General features: G+C 40.5%; 1 protein-coding gene across 3 annotated transcripts in view; it reads right to left on the bottom strand.

Moving 5' to 3' along the window:
- The window catches only part of tbc1d22a (TBC1 domain family, member 22a), a 172,056-nt gene that overhangs the window by 145,934 nt on the left and 12,393 nt on the right, over nucleotides 1–13,729 (bottom strand). For all 3 annotated transcript variants that reach the window (XM_087830307.1, XM_006780559.3, XM_006780558.3), the window contains exon 5: nucleotides 10,510–10,692. In XM_087830307.1, coding sequence (XP_087686433.1) covers nucleotides 10,510–10,692 — 183 coding nt within the window. The remainder of the gene's footprint in view (nucleotides 1–10,509; nucleotides 10,693–13,729) is intronic.

Below are 13,729 nucleotides of genomic sequence, written 5' to 3'. Positions count from 1 at the left end.
ACTCATACGCTGCATCTTCACATTCAAAACGTGATGTTTTATCACCTGAGAAAGAGTCCCGTTCACGAATGAAGTGAAAACATGAAGAAAAAACACCACGCCACTGGCATCTGGATAAAACGTCATCCTCTTCCCCCTCACCTCTTCCTCACCACTTCCTGAACTAGCGTCATGCTACTGACACACGAAAATGTGAAAACGTGTTTTTTTTTTCTTGATACTGTCACAATTACTTATTGTCAGCAGATTAGACGTGCAAATCGCTGACAACTAGCCAGCTAAAAAAACAATAACAGTTATAAGCTAATTTTATGCTAGCTAATGTCAGGCTCCAGTTTCCTACTAAAAAAGAAAAAGAAATCACATGGCAGTGATGGCAGTGCCCGAGTGCAACAGTGTTAGAAAGTTTCACTAACATTGCCTAACAGCAGCTAATGACAACTAACAGCGGCTAATGACAGCTAACAGCAGCTAATGACCGCTAACAGCAGCTAATGATCGCTAACAGCGGCTAATGACAGCTAACAGCAGAGCAGAAAAGTTCAGGATATCCTTTACACCTCACCCCAGTATTGTTGTCATTGGACAGAAGTGAGCATCACTGACTGATCGATTCCGTATCGACTCATTTAACAAAAGTTTTACAGCCTCTTCCAAAGTAAACAGAGTAAACGATGCATGGCAGTTGAGGTGATCACCCACACTCGCTACAGATGAACGTTGGCAACCACTGTTTATCCTACAGTGGCCACTGTAGCTAGGGATATACACTTGAACTGGGAGGTGTAAGAAAACACAATCTAAAATCTACTGACCTATAGATGTGAGATTTACACGCAATAAGTACCAGTACAATTTATTTCTTAAATCTTTCCTTCATGTGTGCAGTATTAAACGTAAAGCTTATAAAGCACATTTTACAACGGTGTTTCCCAAAGTACCTGTTTTGGGAAATACCTCAGTGATAAAGTCAGCGAATGCAATATCTTCTCGAGCTTATTATTCAAGTCATCTGAAGATATTTAGTCACTGAGGTCAGAAAAACAATACAATCAGGACAGACACCTTTATCACAGAGTATATTAAAAAGTTAAGCTCTCCTCCTATAAACCTTGAATGCTGTGAGAGAGTCCTGAATGGTCTAACTCATCTAAAGGACAAAGCGATAGCGCCAGGGAGCAGACGGCTCGTAAACTAATGGGACTCTTGTAAAAAGATACTCCCTCCCTGGATTATACCTGCTCAGGAGACCTGATGGATGGCCCAGATGGCTGGGAGAGGACACGGAACACAGATGAGCATACAGGTGTGACTGTGTGTGTGAGTGTGAGAGAGTGTGTGTGAGAGAGAGAGAGAGAAGGAGAGAGTGTGATCTTTTGCATGAACACAGAGAATTTGTATAGTTAATTCCCCGAGGTTTGCCTTGCCTTTAACTGGTTTGGGTGAAACACTTTCAAAAATATCTGGCCTGGTGACACCTTTTCTGCAGTCATATTAAATTGCAGGTAAGTTAGTGTTGCAGGCAACATTTCTGTTGACTGAAAGAGCTGCTGTCCACAAATATTTATATATTTTAGATTATATATAAACTACCAAACTGCAATAGTTAACAGTGAATACTCCTCATTAAAGTGCTTCAAAACAAAATCTGAAACACACGCTGACCACTGCAGAGGAAGGCTTTGTTTTCTTTTGGCCTAGAGCAAAGGAGGTGAAACTGATCCTGTAAAAGGGGACCTATTGTGCTGATGTCCAGCTCCACATTTTTATTCTCGAATTCTCGAGAAGCTCAGGCTGATTTACAGTTCAGAATAATTCGCCTTTGGTCAGGCTGCTCAGGTTATCCTCAATCTGAAACAAGTCAGCACAGCATATGTCACTTCCTATATGAGTTGACCATTCTAAGGATATTCATATCAAGCATATATGACAGATTATAGAGCCAAGAGCAGAACAAACAGTGGGAAACAGCTATTGACTCACAGGGATTACTTGCATTTGCTGACCTCATTAATTAAAATTGTGTCCATGTTTAATGTCAGCCACCACCACCGGGGCTGTCAAACACAATAAGCATCGATTCTGAATCCAGAAATCCACTTTTTCCTTTACTGCAGAATAAATGATTAATTAAAAATATACTGAAAGTTTCTGCAATAGTAAAAGGTTATCTGCCTTATAACTTCCTGGTTTTTATTCACTGTATATGGTTTTTGAAATTAAACCTGACACTTAATGGGAATCTTTTTTTCTCGATTTAGCCTTAAGGAAGTAAAAGAAAGCCTGTTAAGGAACGCTGTGTTATTAATCATGAATAAAATTACTACACAACTAGGCTGTGGGCAGAGCTATAATGGAGAATTGTCACGATTTTAAATGTAAGTTAGTAAACGGATTAATTTAGATACTAAATTGAAGGGTAAGGCTGATGGCTGCAGATGTGTACGTCTGCCCGGCGTGCACATAAAGCAGAAATTTCTCAGCAGCTGGGAGAGAACTGTAAGAGCTGAGGTCTGTTCAGTCAAGCTTCCTAAAAAGAAAGAAAGGGAGGATGGAAAAGCTCACCTGGAAGACCACATGGTGTAACATATGAATAAACTAAGCCAGACAATCTGTGAGGATACTGACACAGGAGACAGCTGGTGGTTGGATCAACCTTATCAAGTCAGGTGTTACGCCTGGGGACATGCTAGGAGGCAGCGCGCACAAACGAATGTTCGTTCACTGACTGACACAGCATACAATTTTAAAGCAAAAAGGGGAAATAAGAAAACACAGAGTCTTAAAAATGTAGTATTTCTCACAATATCTCTCCCAGCTTTTAAATAAAAGAAATAAAAGGAAAAAGTTGCTCCTTTAAATAGATTTTATTGGCGTCTCATCAGAATGAACATGGAGTCCCCTCTCTTTGCAGGATGGCCAGTCTGAAGCTACATCATCTCTTTTTTTTATAATTGCCGAGCTCGTGACACACACCTCTGGAATCGTCACACATGATCAGTGCTTTTAGGCAAAGCTTTAAGACCGAGCTGAATTGAATTACATCGCCAATTCACACTTTGATAGCGTCTATTAACTTTGCAGACGGTCCTGATGGTAAGCCTATCATATGGTGAATGCTGTGTAACGGGATTGCAGATTGTAGCGCTACAAAGTGTGCAGCGAGCAAAGCGTGGCAGAAAGTAGCAGGCCTCCAAACCACCGCTGCTGCAATGAGGCTGATGGTAGTCGGGCGCTGAAATGCTGCAAGAGTAACAAAGAGCTGCAGCACCCCCAACAGAGGGTAGAGACACACCGACAGGCAGCGAGGTAATGGAAGCAAGTGTGTTCCTGCGCACTGAGCAGCCTTTTGGTTTGGTTTGTTCCTCTTTCTTAATGTTAGATATCGGTTTGTGTGTGTTGTATGTGTTTCTGTAAGTTATTTACAGAGTTGCTGACCCACAGATCTCCGGCTTGTGTGGGACTACGTGTGTTAAGTGACCACATATACTGACCAAATACTGAGCAAACAAAAATAAGAAAAAAGACTCAAAGAAAGAAAAAGAAATGATGAAAAGGTGGAAGTGAAAGGATAAACTGCCAAAAAAGAAAAAGAGGAGAAACGACCATTGCCATAGCAACAGCAGTATTTCTGCCATCCAGCAATAACTGCTTGATGTCAGATGCCAGCTCTTGGTCTTAAAATGTATTAAAAGAGAAAGATATGCATAAAGTCTGTAAAATTGTGGCTTATAGTCTCTCCTAGAGAGTGACTTAGAGAGACTTTACAATATTAAATACAGTCTCTAAACACATCACACATGCACAAATGTTCAACAACACAACGTGCCATATAGTGGTGCATTTGTCAAGATGTTTACTCGCATCATAAACAGCTGGATGTTTCATGGACTGTTACTAATCACCAATCAACAGCTATTAGAGCTCTGTGAGCAAAAAGTTTGATGAACTGTGGAGCCGTGGTAATGAACGAAGAACTTAAAGTTCCTGTGGCCCACGTGGCTCAAAGAGACTTGTTCCGGCGAGTCATCAGTTCTCAGAGTTTGCCGCTGCCGGAGATGCTCAGCCGGCTCCTCTACGTGCACCCACAGCAAAGCAGCTAAGGTGGAGCTAACGTGCTATTGTGGGCTAACAGGCACCTTTCACAAACAGCTGTAGCCGTAGCTGCCAGTACTACTCAGCCTTCTATTCCTCCTATGAAAATCCTCATAGGGGGTCATATGATTGTTGGGTTTTTCTCTGTACATATTATTGTACGATCTACTGTACAATATAAAGCGCCTTGAGGCGACTGTTGTTGTGATTTGGCACTATATAAATAAAATTGAACTGAATTGAATTTTCAGAAAAGCTGACCTTTGACCTTGAGGTCGAGATCACTGCAATTCGTACTGGTCCGAGATTTTTAGTAGATACACCTATGGCAACAATTTCAAAATCCCACATCACCTTGTTCTCAAGTTATCACAATTACAAAGCTAAGTGTCCAGACTGCCCCCACGCACGCTGACAAATGAATAAAAGCCGTAAAGATGGTGAAACAGTTTAGCTTTTATCACAACAATAAAATGTTTATTCTATGCACTCCGGACAGTATATTAAGCCAACATAAGTCTACATAAAGGCCAAACAAGCAATAATAACAACAGTAATAAGAGTAATAATAATGCTACCATGAAAACTGCTAGAAAACTGCTACTTTTCCGAAGCACTGTGATAAAAACTTTTAGTAATAATGGATTGGATTTATATAGCGCTTTATAAGGCACCCAAAGCGCTTTACAATGCCACTATTCATTCACTCTCGCATTCACACACTAGTGGAGGCAAGCTACAGTTGTAGCCACAGCTGCCCTGGGGCAGACTGACAGAAGCGAGGCTGCCATATCACGCCATCGGCCCCTCTGGCCAACACCAGTAGGCGGTAGGGTAAAGTGTCTTGCCCAAGGACACAACGACCAGGACAGAGAGCCCGGGGATCGAACCGGCGACCTTCCGGTTACAGATGCGCTTCCCAACCCCCTGAGCCACAGTCGCCCCATAGTCATACCTCCAAGCATGAACTGAACTGCAATGCCAAGCAAATTAAAAATCATTTAGGCTAAGTGTCGGTCCAAATATCTAATAAATGTAATAAATAAATGTGTTAATTTGACGGTGACTAATTTTAATCATTCCCATTAAAGCTTTAATTGAAGCAGTCTGAGGTGATCCCAACAATGAATCCATCAGTGCTTATAAATAGCCATAGTAATGGTTTTGACACTTCTGAAGCATTTGTAAGAGAAACAAGATCATTTAATAAGCTGTATGGAGATGTTTCAATATTTTCTGATATAATGAATAATTTGTATCACTGGATTTTGGGCTATTCAGCACCATGGGGTCCAAGTATTTAATTTTTCAGTATTAGCTTACACTTGATTGATTAATCATGAAAATAATTAATGGTTGAATCTTATTCCATTTCTCTAAAACAAATGGAAAAAATAAGTACATTTTGGGTTCATTGAGATGCGATTTGCGTTGAATCTGAAGTACAGCTCCCCAAAAAAAACAAACAAAAAAAACCCTCTATTAACTCGCTAAATATATTTTTTCACTGTGGAAAAAATTCAGTGTTTCACTTGTAACATGGAATGTGAAACTGCAAAAGTTCTACTCTGTAGTAGACGGGACTCATTTCATCCCCCTTTCCCCCTCAGTTCTGTCTAAAATAGCTCCCCCCTCACTGTGCATACAGTGGGTGCTGTGTTCAGGTTCACTCAACAGACCGGCTCGCCTCAGGACATCAGGAATAATTAGCAGAGATCAACCTGACATCAATCACCCTACTCTTACAAGCGTACAGGTCATCACCTTCTACATGACCTTACATGCTAAACAGACTGCTGTCACAACCTGTCGCAAGGTTCAATGAAGAGAGAGAGACAGTTAAGAGAGAAACTGACAGCGGTGTTAAAGTTCTGAATGCAAAGGAGATCCTCAAGCAAGTTGATCAAGAAAAAGAAATAATGTACTGACATGTGAAATATTTATATAATGCACCTAAACTATTTTTTGGCCAAATACCAGTAGTACATAACTAAGTATTAAATTGTGGGACCAATGGTGCTGGGTTGTGCACCAAGTCACACACATCTCTACGTTTGGTCTCTAGAGGCTGGCAGACCAACCATGTCCGGTGGCTTGGCCCCAAAACATGGCTGCCTCTGCAATTAATTACACCATTCAGGCGAGCAACCAGCCAATGGATCATCCCAACCCTCGTCCTTTGAGCTCAAGGACAGTCGGTCAAATTTCCCTTTCACACCAGGGGGTGTCATCCCCGCTGACACAGTCTGCTGGTATGTATGTGCGAATTGTTTGAGCATTAATGCGTCCCAGGCAGCAGCAGAAATAATGGCCTGCCCTTAAAGGACAAGGAGTGGTATGTGTCTGGTCATCTTACTTTTAAATGAAAACTTCTTAAATTGTAAAAGTCTTTGAAAATAATCTAAGTAACGGCAAAAGCAAAGCATCCAACTGTGAGCACACAGTGATATTATTTACCTTTGTGTTTACAAGAGGCTTAAATTCCATCAGATGTTGGCAATTTATTTTTTTCCTTTTGTATTTTCATCTATATCCCATTCTTTGGAGCTGCAATGACCCAATTTCCCCACGGGGATCATTAAAGTTTCATCTTATCTTATCTTATCTGCCCCATCCTTCTCCCCTTCCCTATCACCTCTCAGCACCCCCCTTCTCCTCCAATCCTTCACTTAATTATGTCCTGTGAATGAAGTTCATCTTTCATGCTGCCAGCAGCCGGCAGCGTGGCTCGCCCGTTCTGGGGTATCTAATCATGGTGCAGGGACTAAACTAAATTTAGACAGTCAGCATGTGATGCCTGGCAGGCCTTAATGGGGGCTGACATCTCAAGACACTCTGCTGATGTGCAAGATACACTTTTCCCGAGCCGGCCGCAACCGCTGTTGACTAACACTGATGACTTGTGAACCAGTTTGTTAGAAAAGTTTTCAAGGGGTGAAGAAGTGTGCTGACGAAGGCTATTCAAGCCTAATGAAATCCTACATTTACATTTTAGGATCGTAGCTAATGCCCACTGTGTGTGTGTGTGTGTGTGTGTGTGTGTGTGTGTGTGTGTGTGTGTGTGTGTGTGTGTGTGTGTGTGTGTGTGTGTACACATTAAAACAGTCTACATGTGCAAAGTTAAGCATCCGCAAAGTCATCCAAGGGACACTAATTTGCACACTTTGATTCAAACTGCAAGTCAACCAGCACCATGTATTAAGCCATTAGGTGATGAGAATGCAGATTAATGTAACAATTAAGATGTGATTGCAAACAATAATGATGGCAATAGCACAAATTAAAATTAAGTAAACTGGATAAAACACTGCTGCAAATTAAAGCCTGAATAACTACACAACAAGTATGTGTGCCCACTGTAAACATAGACTGTATATAAAAGACGGTTGTAGGCACTATGATGTCACTATTTTGCATACTAATATTTTTGACCAAACTTGCAAATGACTTTTTGCTTGTTAGATTTTGAAGCCAGAAGTAAAATATTTGGATGCAAGGGTGGAGTGCTAGGTTATTAGCTAATGCTAGCTAGCTTGATGCATTGACATGATTTATGGATACATCTCACAGGATATTCGATATGTTATCATTAGTGCTAGCATATTAATTAAATATACCCAAAGGCACCAGTACAACATAGAGGGGCTTAAACCTAATAATGCACATCTTAAAGCATAAATAAAATTTAAAGGGATATAAAAAATTGAATTTATAGTTATTATAAAGAGGGATATTTTTTGGCCACAGCATGTTTATTTTTGTTGTAAAATATATATGGACGTTTGCAGATATTGATTTGCTTTTGGAGCCAGGTTAGCTAAGCTGCTGCCTTTTTAGCTCCCTCAACCTGTTATTACTCAACAACTGTTTTGAAAATTACTTTCCTTATTTTCTTTCAAGCTGCCTCAAAATTCCAGTATCAGTTGGCCTGTAATTCAAACGTTTCCAAGAAAGATAATATGAATGCAGGATGCAGTTTAATGTGAAACAGATTGAGAAAGCATTGATTTTGCACCAAGAGCAAAACAGTAGATCACCAAGGCACAAACAGTAGATGAGAAAAACAACAAGGAAATTACTTAAATGTGATCAGGTAAAGAAAAACCTGAAGAAAATGTTTGTCTCTAATAATACACCGTCTCAAATACACGTTGAAAGCTTTTCGGTTGCGGTAAATTAAGACCACAGTCGTCATTTGAAAATGGAAGGCACGGCGTTTAAACTGTATCATTTCTGCGCTGAAATACGTCTGACACAGCTTTTTGCATTTAGCATATTTAGTGTATTTAGACAGGCACATAACCAATTCTCCTCATAAGCCTTGCAGTTTGGGGTTTTGTTTTGTTTGTTTGGGTTTTTTCTTTTTCAAATTCACCACAGTGGCCTCGCTATGTTTTGTCAGCCACATTCAACAAACACATACACACAGCTTAAATACACAAAAACAACCCAAGGACATCAGGTGTACGTCTTTAATCTCAACGAGGGTCTAAAAGCAAAAGGGCTTTTAAAAGACATTCGACTTTTACAGTTCATCCTGCACCAATAATCCACACGAACTCAGCCGCTTTTAAAAGTCTCTGCTCTGACCAAAGGTAACCTCAGTTCAAACTAACGAGGAAGGAGACAAACATCTACAATTTTTGGTCATTGGTCTCAGGTTTACTGTTCAAAGGTCAATATGTGATTTTTTATTATATACTATGTTGGTCTCTATAGGTTTTCCGTGTGATAAAACAACTGTATTGTGGGTGCTATTTTTACTACTTGTTTCTTAACAACTCACTGACTTGGATTTTGTCAAAGGTAACTGACAGACGTATATACGCTGAGACAAGCAGCTCTAAGCCTCAGCTTGGCCTCACTTAAGTATTTACGTATGTATTTTTTAGAGTTCCACATTTAACTTTTTTTTTGTCAAACAATGTTTGTGCTCCAGTGTTTTGTTCTTCATGAAGGACTGACATATGTTCATCATATGTCTGGAGGACTATAAATACCTTGGAGTACACATTGACAATAAACTGGACTGGGCTAAAAACACCACAGCACTTTACAGGAAGGGCCAGAGTCGTCTCTATTTTTTGAGGCGACTGAGGTCCTTCAACATCTGCCAGAAAATGCTGAGGATTTTCTACGAGTCTGTTGTGGCCAGTGCGATCCTCTATGCTGTTGCATGCTGGGGGATCAGGCTGAAGGTCACAGATGCCAACAGAGTCAATAAACTACTCCGTAAGGCCAGTAATGTTGTGGGGATGGAGCTGGACTCCCTCAAGGTGGTGTCAGAGAGGCGGATGTTGTCCAAAATAAAGACAATGTTGGATAACACCTCCCACCCACTCCATGACATGCTGGTCAGTCACAGGAGCACGTTCAGTGAGAGACTGAGATTACCGAAAAGCACCACTGAACGACACAGGAAATCTTTCCTGCCTGTGGCCATCTCCCTGTACAACGCATCCACTTAACACACTGGTTACTGCTACAACTACACGTTTCTTTTCCAGCTATTTATTAATGAGTGACTTATGTATATATATATATATATATATATATATGTATATATTGTACTATTCTTAGTTAGCGTATTGTCTGCCTTGTTAATGTTTGTTTATAATGGAGCACTGTAACAAAAAATTATTTCCCTCAGGGATCAATAAAGTATTCTGATTCTGATTCTGATATAACTGCAGACACCTCAGTAAAATGTGGGATTTTTCTGCATTCAGAAAACGCTGCTTTCCCACCTTGCTGTGATTTAAACCATTGCTATAACAACTGCAATAATTCCACAAATTCAGAAGCAATGTTCTCCAGCTAAAATCACAGATATTTCATCACATAACATGCTGCAAATTGCAGACTAGTCACTGGAGGGATCTCAGAACTCAGCATTCTGCACTCAGATAACTCGTTTGATGACTACTTCGATGTAACCTAATTACCTGAAACAAGGGAATCGATGCAACAAGCTAATGCGCACAAGTTGCCAAAAGTTAGTTACAAAGGACACAAAGTCAAATGCAAAGAGTTCACAAGGATTTCACGGCCACTGGGGTAAGCAGTGGTAGCAAACAACATCTCTTGGGTTGGATAAACAATAAAGGCCTGTCGTTTGGTTAGAACAAAGGCCTGTCATTGGCTTTTGTTGTTGGGGTATTTTTCCCCCCTTGTAATCTGCATGTCCAGATGGCTGGATGACTTTCTCCCTCGCAGCATTGTTAAAAGCACGACACAGCTGGCAGACAGAGTGGGAAGCAAAAGAGTGCAAGGAAATGAAAACGTGAAAGAGTTCAGGGAACAAAAGAAGTAAGGCAACGCTAGAGAGACAAAGTAATAGCGAGACAAGTGAACTAAGTAACAGAACACATTGTAACACTGACAGACGGAGACTGGTGGGTGAATTTCTCTTACCCAGATCTGTGTTGGGTCCTGCCAACAACTGTTTGAACTTATCTAGGCGGGACGCTTCCCTCTCGGTCATGGCTGGAGTGCCAGATGTGTTCTGGTCAGCCATGCGAGCCACTAGAGGGATGACAGGAGGCCGATGGGGCAGAGACCGCTGTCTGTGGAGGGCTGCATGCTCACCTGCTGCATCTGGTGGAAGGAGGGAGATGAGAGAAATTAGGGCTGCATAAACACACAAACACACATCCAAAGGATTGAGACGATGCAGCTCTACATCATGCAGACAAGACGGAATATGTGATGAAGGTCTACGGCTTGCTGCTACATTAAAGAAAACATACATCCACATGTAAAAAGGGACAGATGGCTTTTATCTTCATCAAACTCCTAGAGAAAAATTTCAACTGCAAAAATTGTGTCTACTCAAAGATCACTTTTTGCAATTTAAAAATGCTCTGCCTCCTGAATGTGCAGGGCATTCGCTGCACTTTAATTTGAGCTGTGGTGAGTTGACACCGTGCCTGGCAGCAATAGGTAGCTGTAGGGTGATAACAAGTTAAACAGCAGGCGAGATAACACGAGGTTGCTGTGAACAGCAGACAAAGTTAAATCAAAGAGCGGCTTTTTCAAGCTTGAGTTGATATCAAATTACAGAACCATTTACTCGCATGCGCTGCAGCCTGAGAACCCTTCTACCTGCTGCACCAATCGACTACATGTGAGAAAAGTCCATGCGGTCCAATCAGATGTCTACTGTGCGCTTCCTGTCCTGTCACCTCTATCTAAACTAAACTAAATATTTACAGCAATGATAACAAGGGTTGTCATGGCAACAGATTTTCATGCAGGATTAGTGTGGCCAAAAGACAAGGATAATAGTGTGACACCTAAATCTGTCATATCATGCATAACTTTCCTTTTTTCTTTTAGTAATTTCATGTTTTAATTGCAAAAGCAGCAACGCAGCGCAGCGACTCTCTCAGGCCAAACTGTGAGCCCATCTGCGAGTGAAGTCAGTTTAACCGTGCAGCTAGCTTTAGCTCGGAGCACTCTGCAAGAGATGAGCAGAAAAGCCACGTGAAGAGGAGACAGAAAATATGTCATTAAACTAAAAATCAAGTCCTCGATGGTTCATTCGTCTCCAGCTCTAATGTTTGTAACAGCAAAGCTGCATCGAGCTGCACTGGTCAGGGATTCAGTTCTAACAGAGCTGATCTACTGTGGGAAGTCAGTCTGTCAGTATGAGAGGAACAGCTGCAGTAACATGAAAGCGACATTAGCCTGGCCAGCAAGTCTAAATATTACAGTTCTTGCCAATTGCAGACTTCAGGTTTATTTCACAGGGTTTTCCAAAGAATGTGAGCATTAACTGTTCAGGAATTACAGCCACTTTTATACATAGTGGCTAGAGGTGGGAATCACCATACATCCCACGATACGATATTATCACAATACTTAACGCACGATACGATATTATTGCAATTTTTTAAAATATTTTGCGATATTCAGATTCTGTACATAAAGGTAAACTTTATCAATATTCATTTTATCTAATAGTCTAGTCCAACTTAACTGAATGCAACCATCTGGTACAATTATAGCTATTCTGAACTATGCAATTTATGAAAACTATGCAGCCCCTTCAGCAACTGAAGAATTTGAAAGTAAATTAAAACAAAATATAATTTTACATTAAATAAAAAAGTTTTAAACTTAATTAAAATAAAACATGTCTTAAATTAAAAGAAGTAAACTGTCATGTTTATTGCTGCCAAAAAAAAGTTAAACACATTTGGACAGTGAAGGAATGTCAGGATTCTTGCTCAGAAAAAGGATCAACAAGCTCTGAAGTCAGAGCACAAAAACCTTTTTGTAACAAAATATCGATTTCTGCTGTCCCTGTATCGATACATTATTAGCAAACAAAATATCACGATGCTACACAGTATCGATTTTTTCCCCCACCCCTAATAGTGGCCATATTTTCTTAAAAGACTCAAAAAAAAAGGTTTTTTTGAAAGTTTAGAACACATGGACATTGCCAAATGTTGCGTTTCCTCCCTTGAGCAGCTCTGCTAGGCTTTTACAGCAGCCACCTTCTGTTGCTGCTTTCAGTGCTGTCTCAACTGAAACGCATGCTCTATTGAGTTGAGATTAGGTCGCTAACTTTACCCCATTTCTTTGCCTTTAGAAACTCTTTGATTGCTTTTGCGCTATGCTTTGGGTCATTATCCATTTGAACTATGAAGCGCTGTCTGATCCATTTGGCTGAAGCTGTCAGAGAGTATAGTCCTGTACACTACAATATTCATCTTGCTTATCCTATCAGCAGTCCCATTATCAATAAACACTGGTTTCCCGCTTCCAATGGCAGTCATGCATGCTTTCATCGTAACACTGCCTCAAAAGCTGCTTTTTTCCTTCTCTTCCCATCATTCTGGTGCAGGTTAATGTTTGTTTTATCTGGCTTTGAATAAGAGATGGTATCTTATTTATCTAGTCTGTCCTTCCTGTTCTTCTGTGTAACCTGGGGGTAAACTGTCTGTATTTCCATTAATGAAGGAACCTCTTAATTTGAGACGTTGACATTGATTCACCTACCTCTCTAGAGTGCTTTTGATTAAAGTTCTGCAATCTCTTCACTTCACTCCTTCGCATCAGTTTTGTTTGGACCTCACTCAAAGGTTCCAGTCAAAAGACACCAAATTCAAGTTCAACACTTTTTAGCTTTACTAATAACGGACTAACAAGGCCACAAATCTCACCTGGCCATGAAATTGCTTGTCAGTCAGCTGCCCAATTAACTGTGAAAATGGGAGACTTTGTATAAAAATGGCTGTAACTCCTAAACTGGTAAACCGAAACTTCTGTTGAATTAAAGCTAAAGGTTCACCGTGGTGGTATACTGAGGCAAAATTACAAAACTTGTCTCACTGTCTACATAGTCCAATCAGATGTACTGTGTGCTTCCTGTCCTGTCACCTTCATCTAAACCAAACAAAGGATTTTCAGTAATGATTACAAAGTCTGTCATGGCAACAGAGCTGTATACGGGATTAGCGTGAACAATAGATAAGGACAGTCATGCCCCTAATTTCAATCATTCTACTAGAAAAGGCAACTTCTGGCATAAACTTCTACCACAATTCATGTGTGAGAATCACTTTATGCACATCATTTTAGAGCCCAAAGAGAGTACTTAGATATAACATTATTGTATTGTTTG

This window comes from Neolamprologus brichardi, chromosome 17 (assembly GCF_056152115.1).
Source record: "Neolamprologus brichardi isolate AB-2024 chromosome 17, ASM5615211v1, whole genome shotgun sequence".
NCBI lineage: Eukaryota > Metazoa > Chordata > Actinopteri > Cichliformes > Cichlidae > Neolamprologus > Neolamprologus brichardi.
This window is presented reverse-complemented; position numbering and strand designations above follow the sequence as displayed.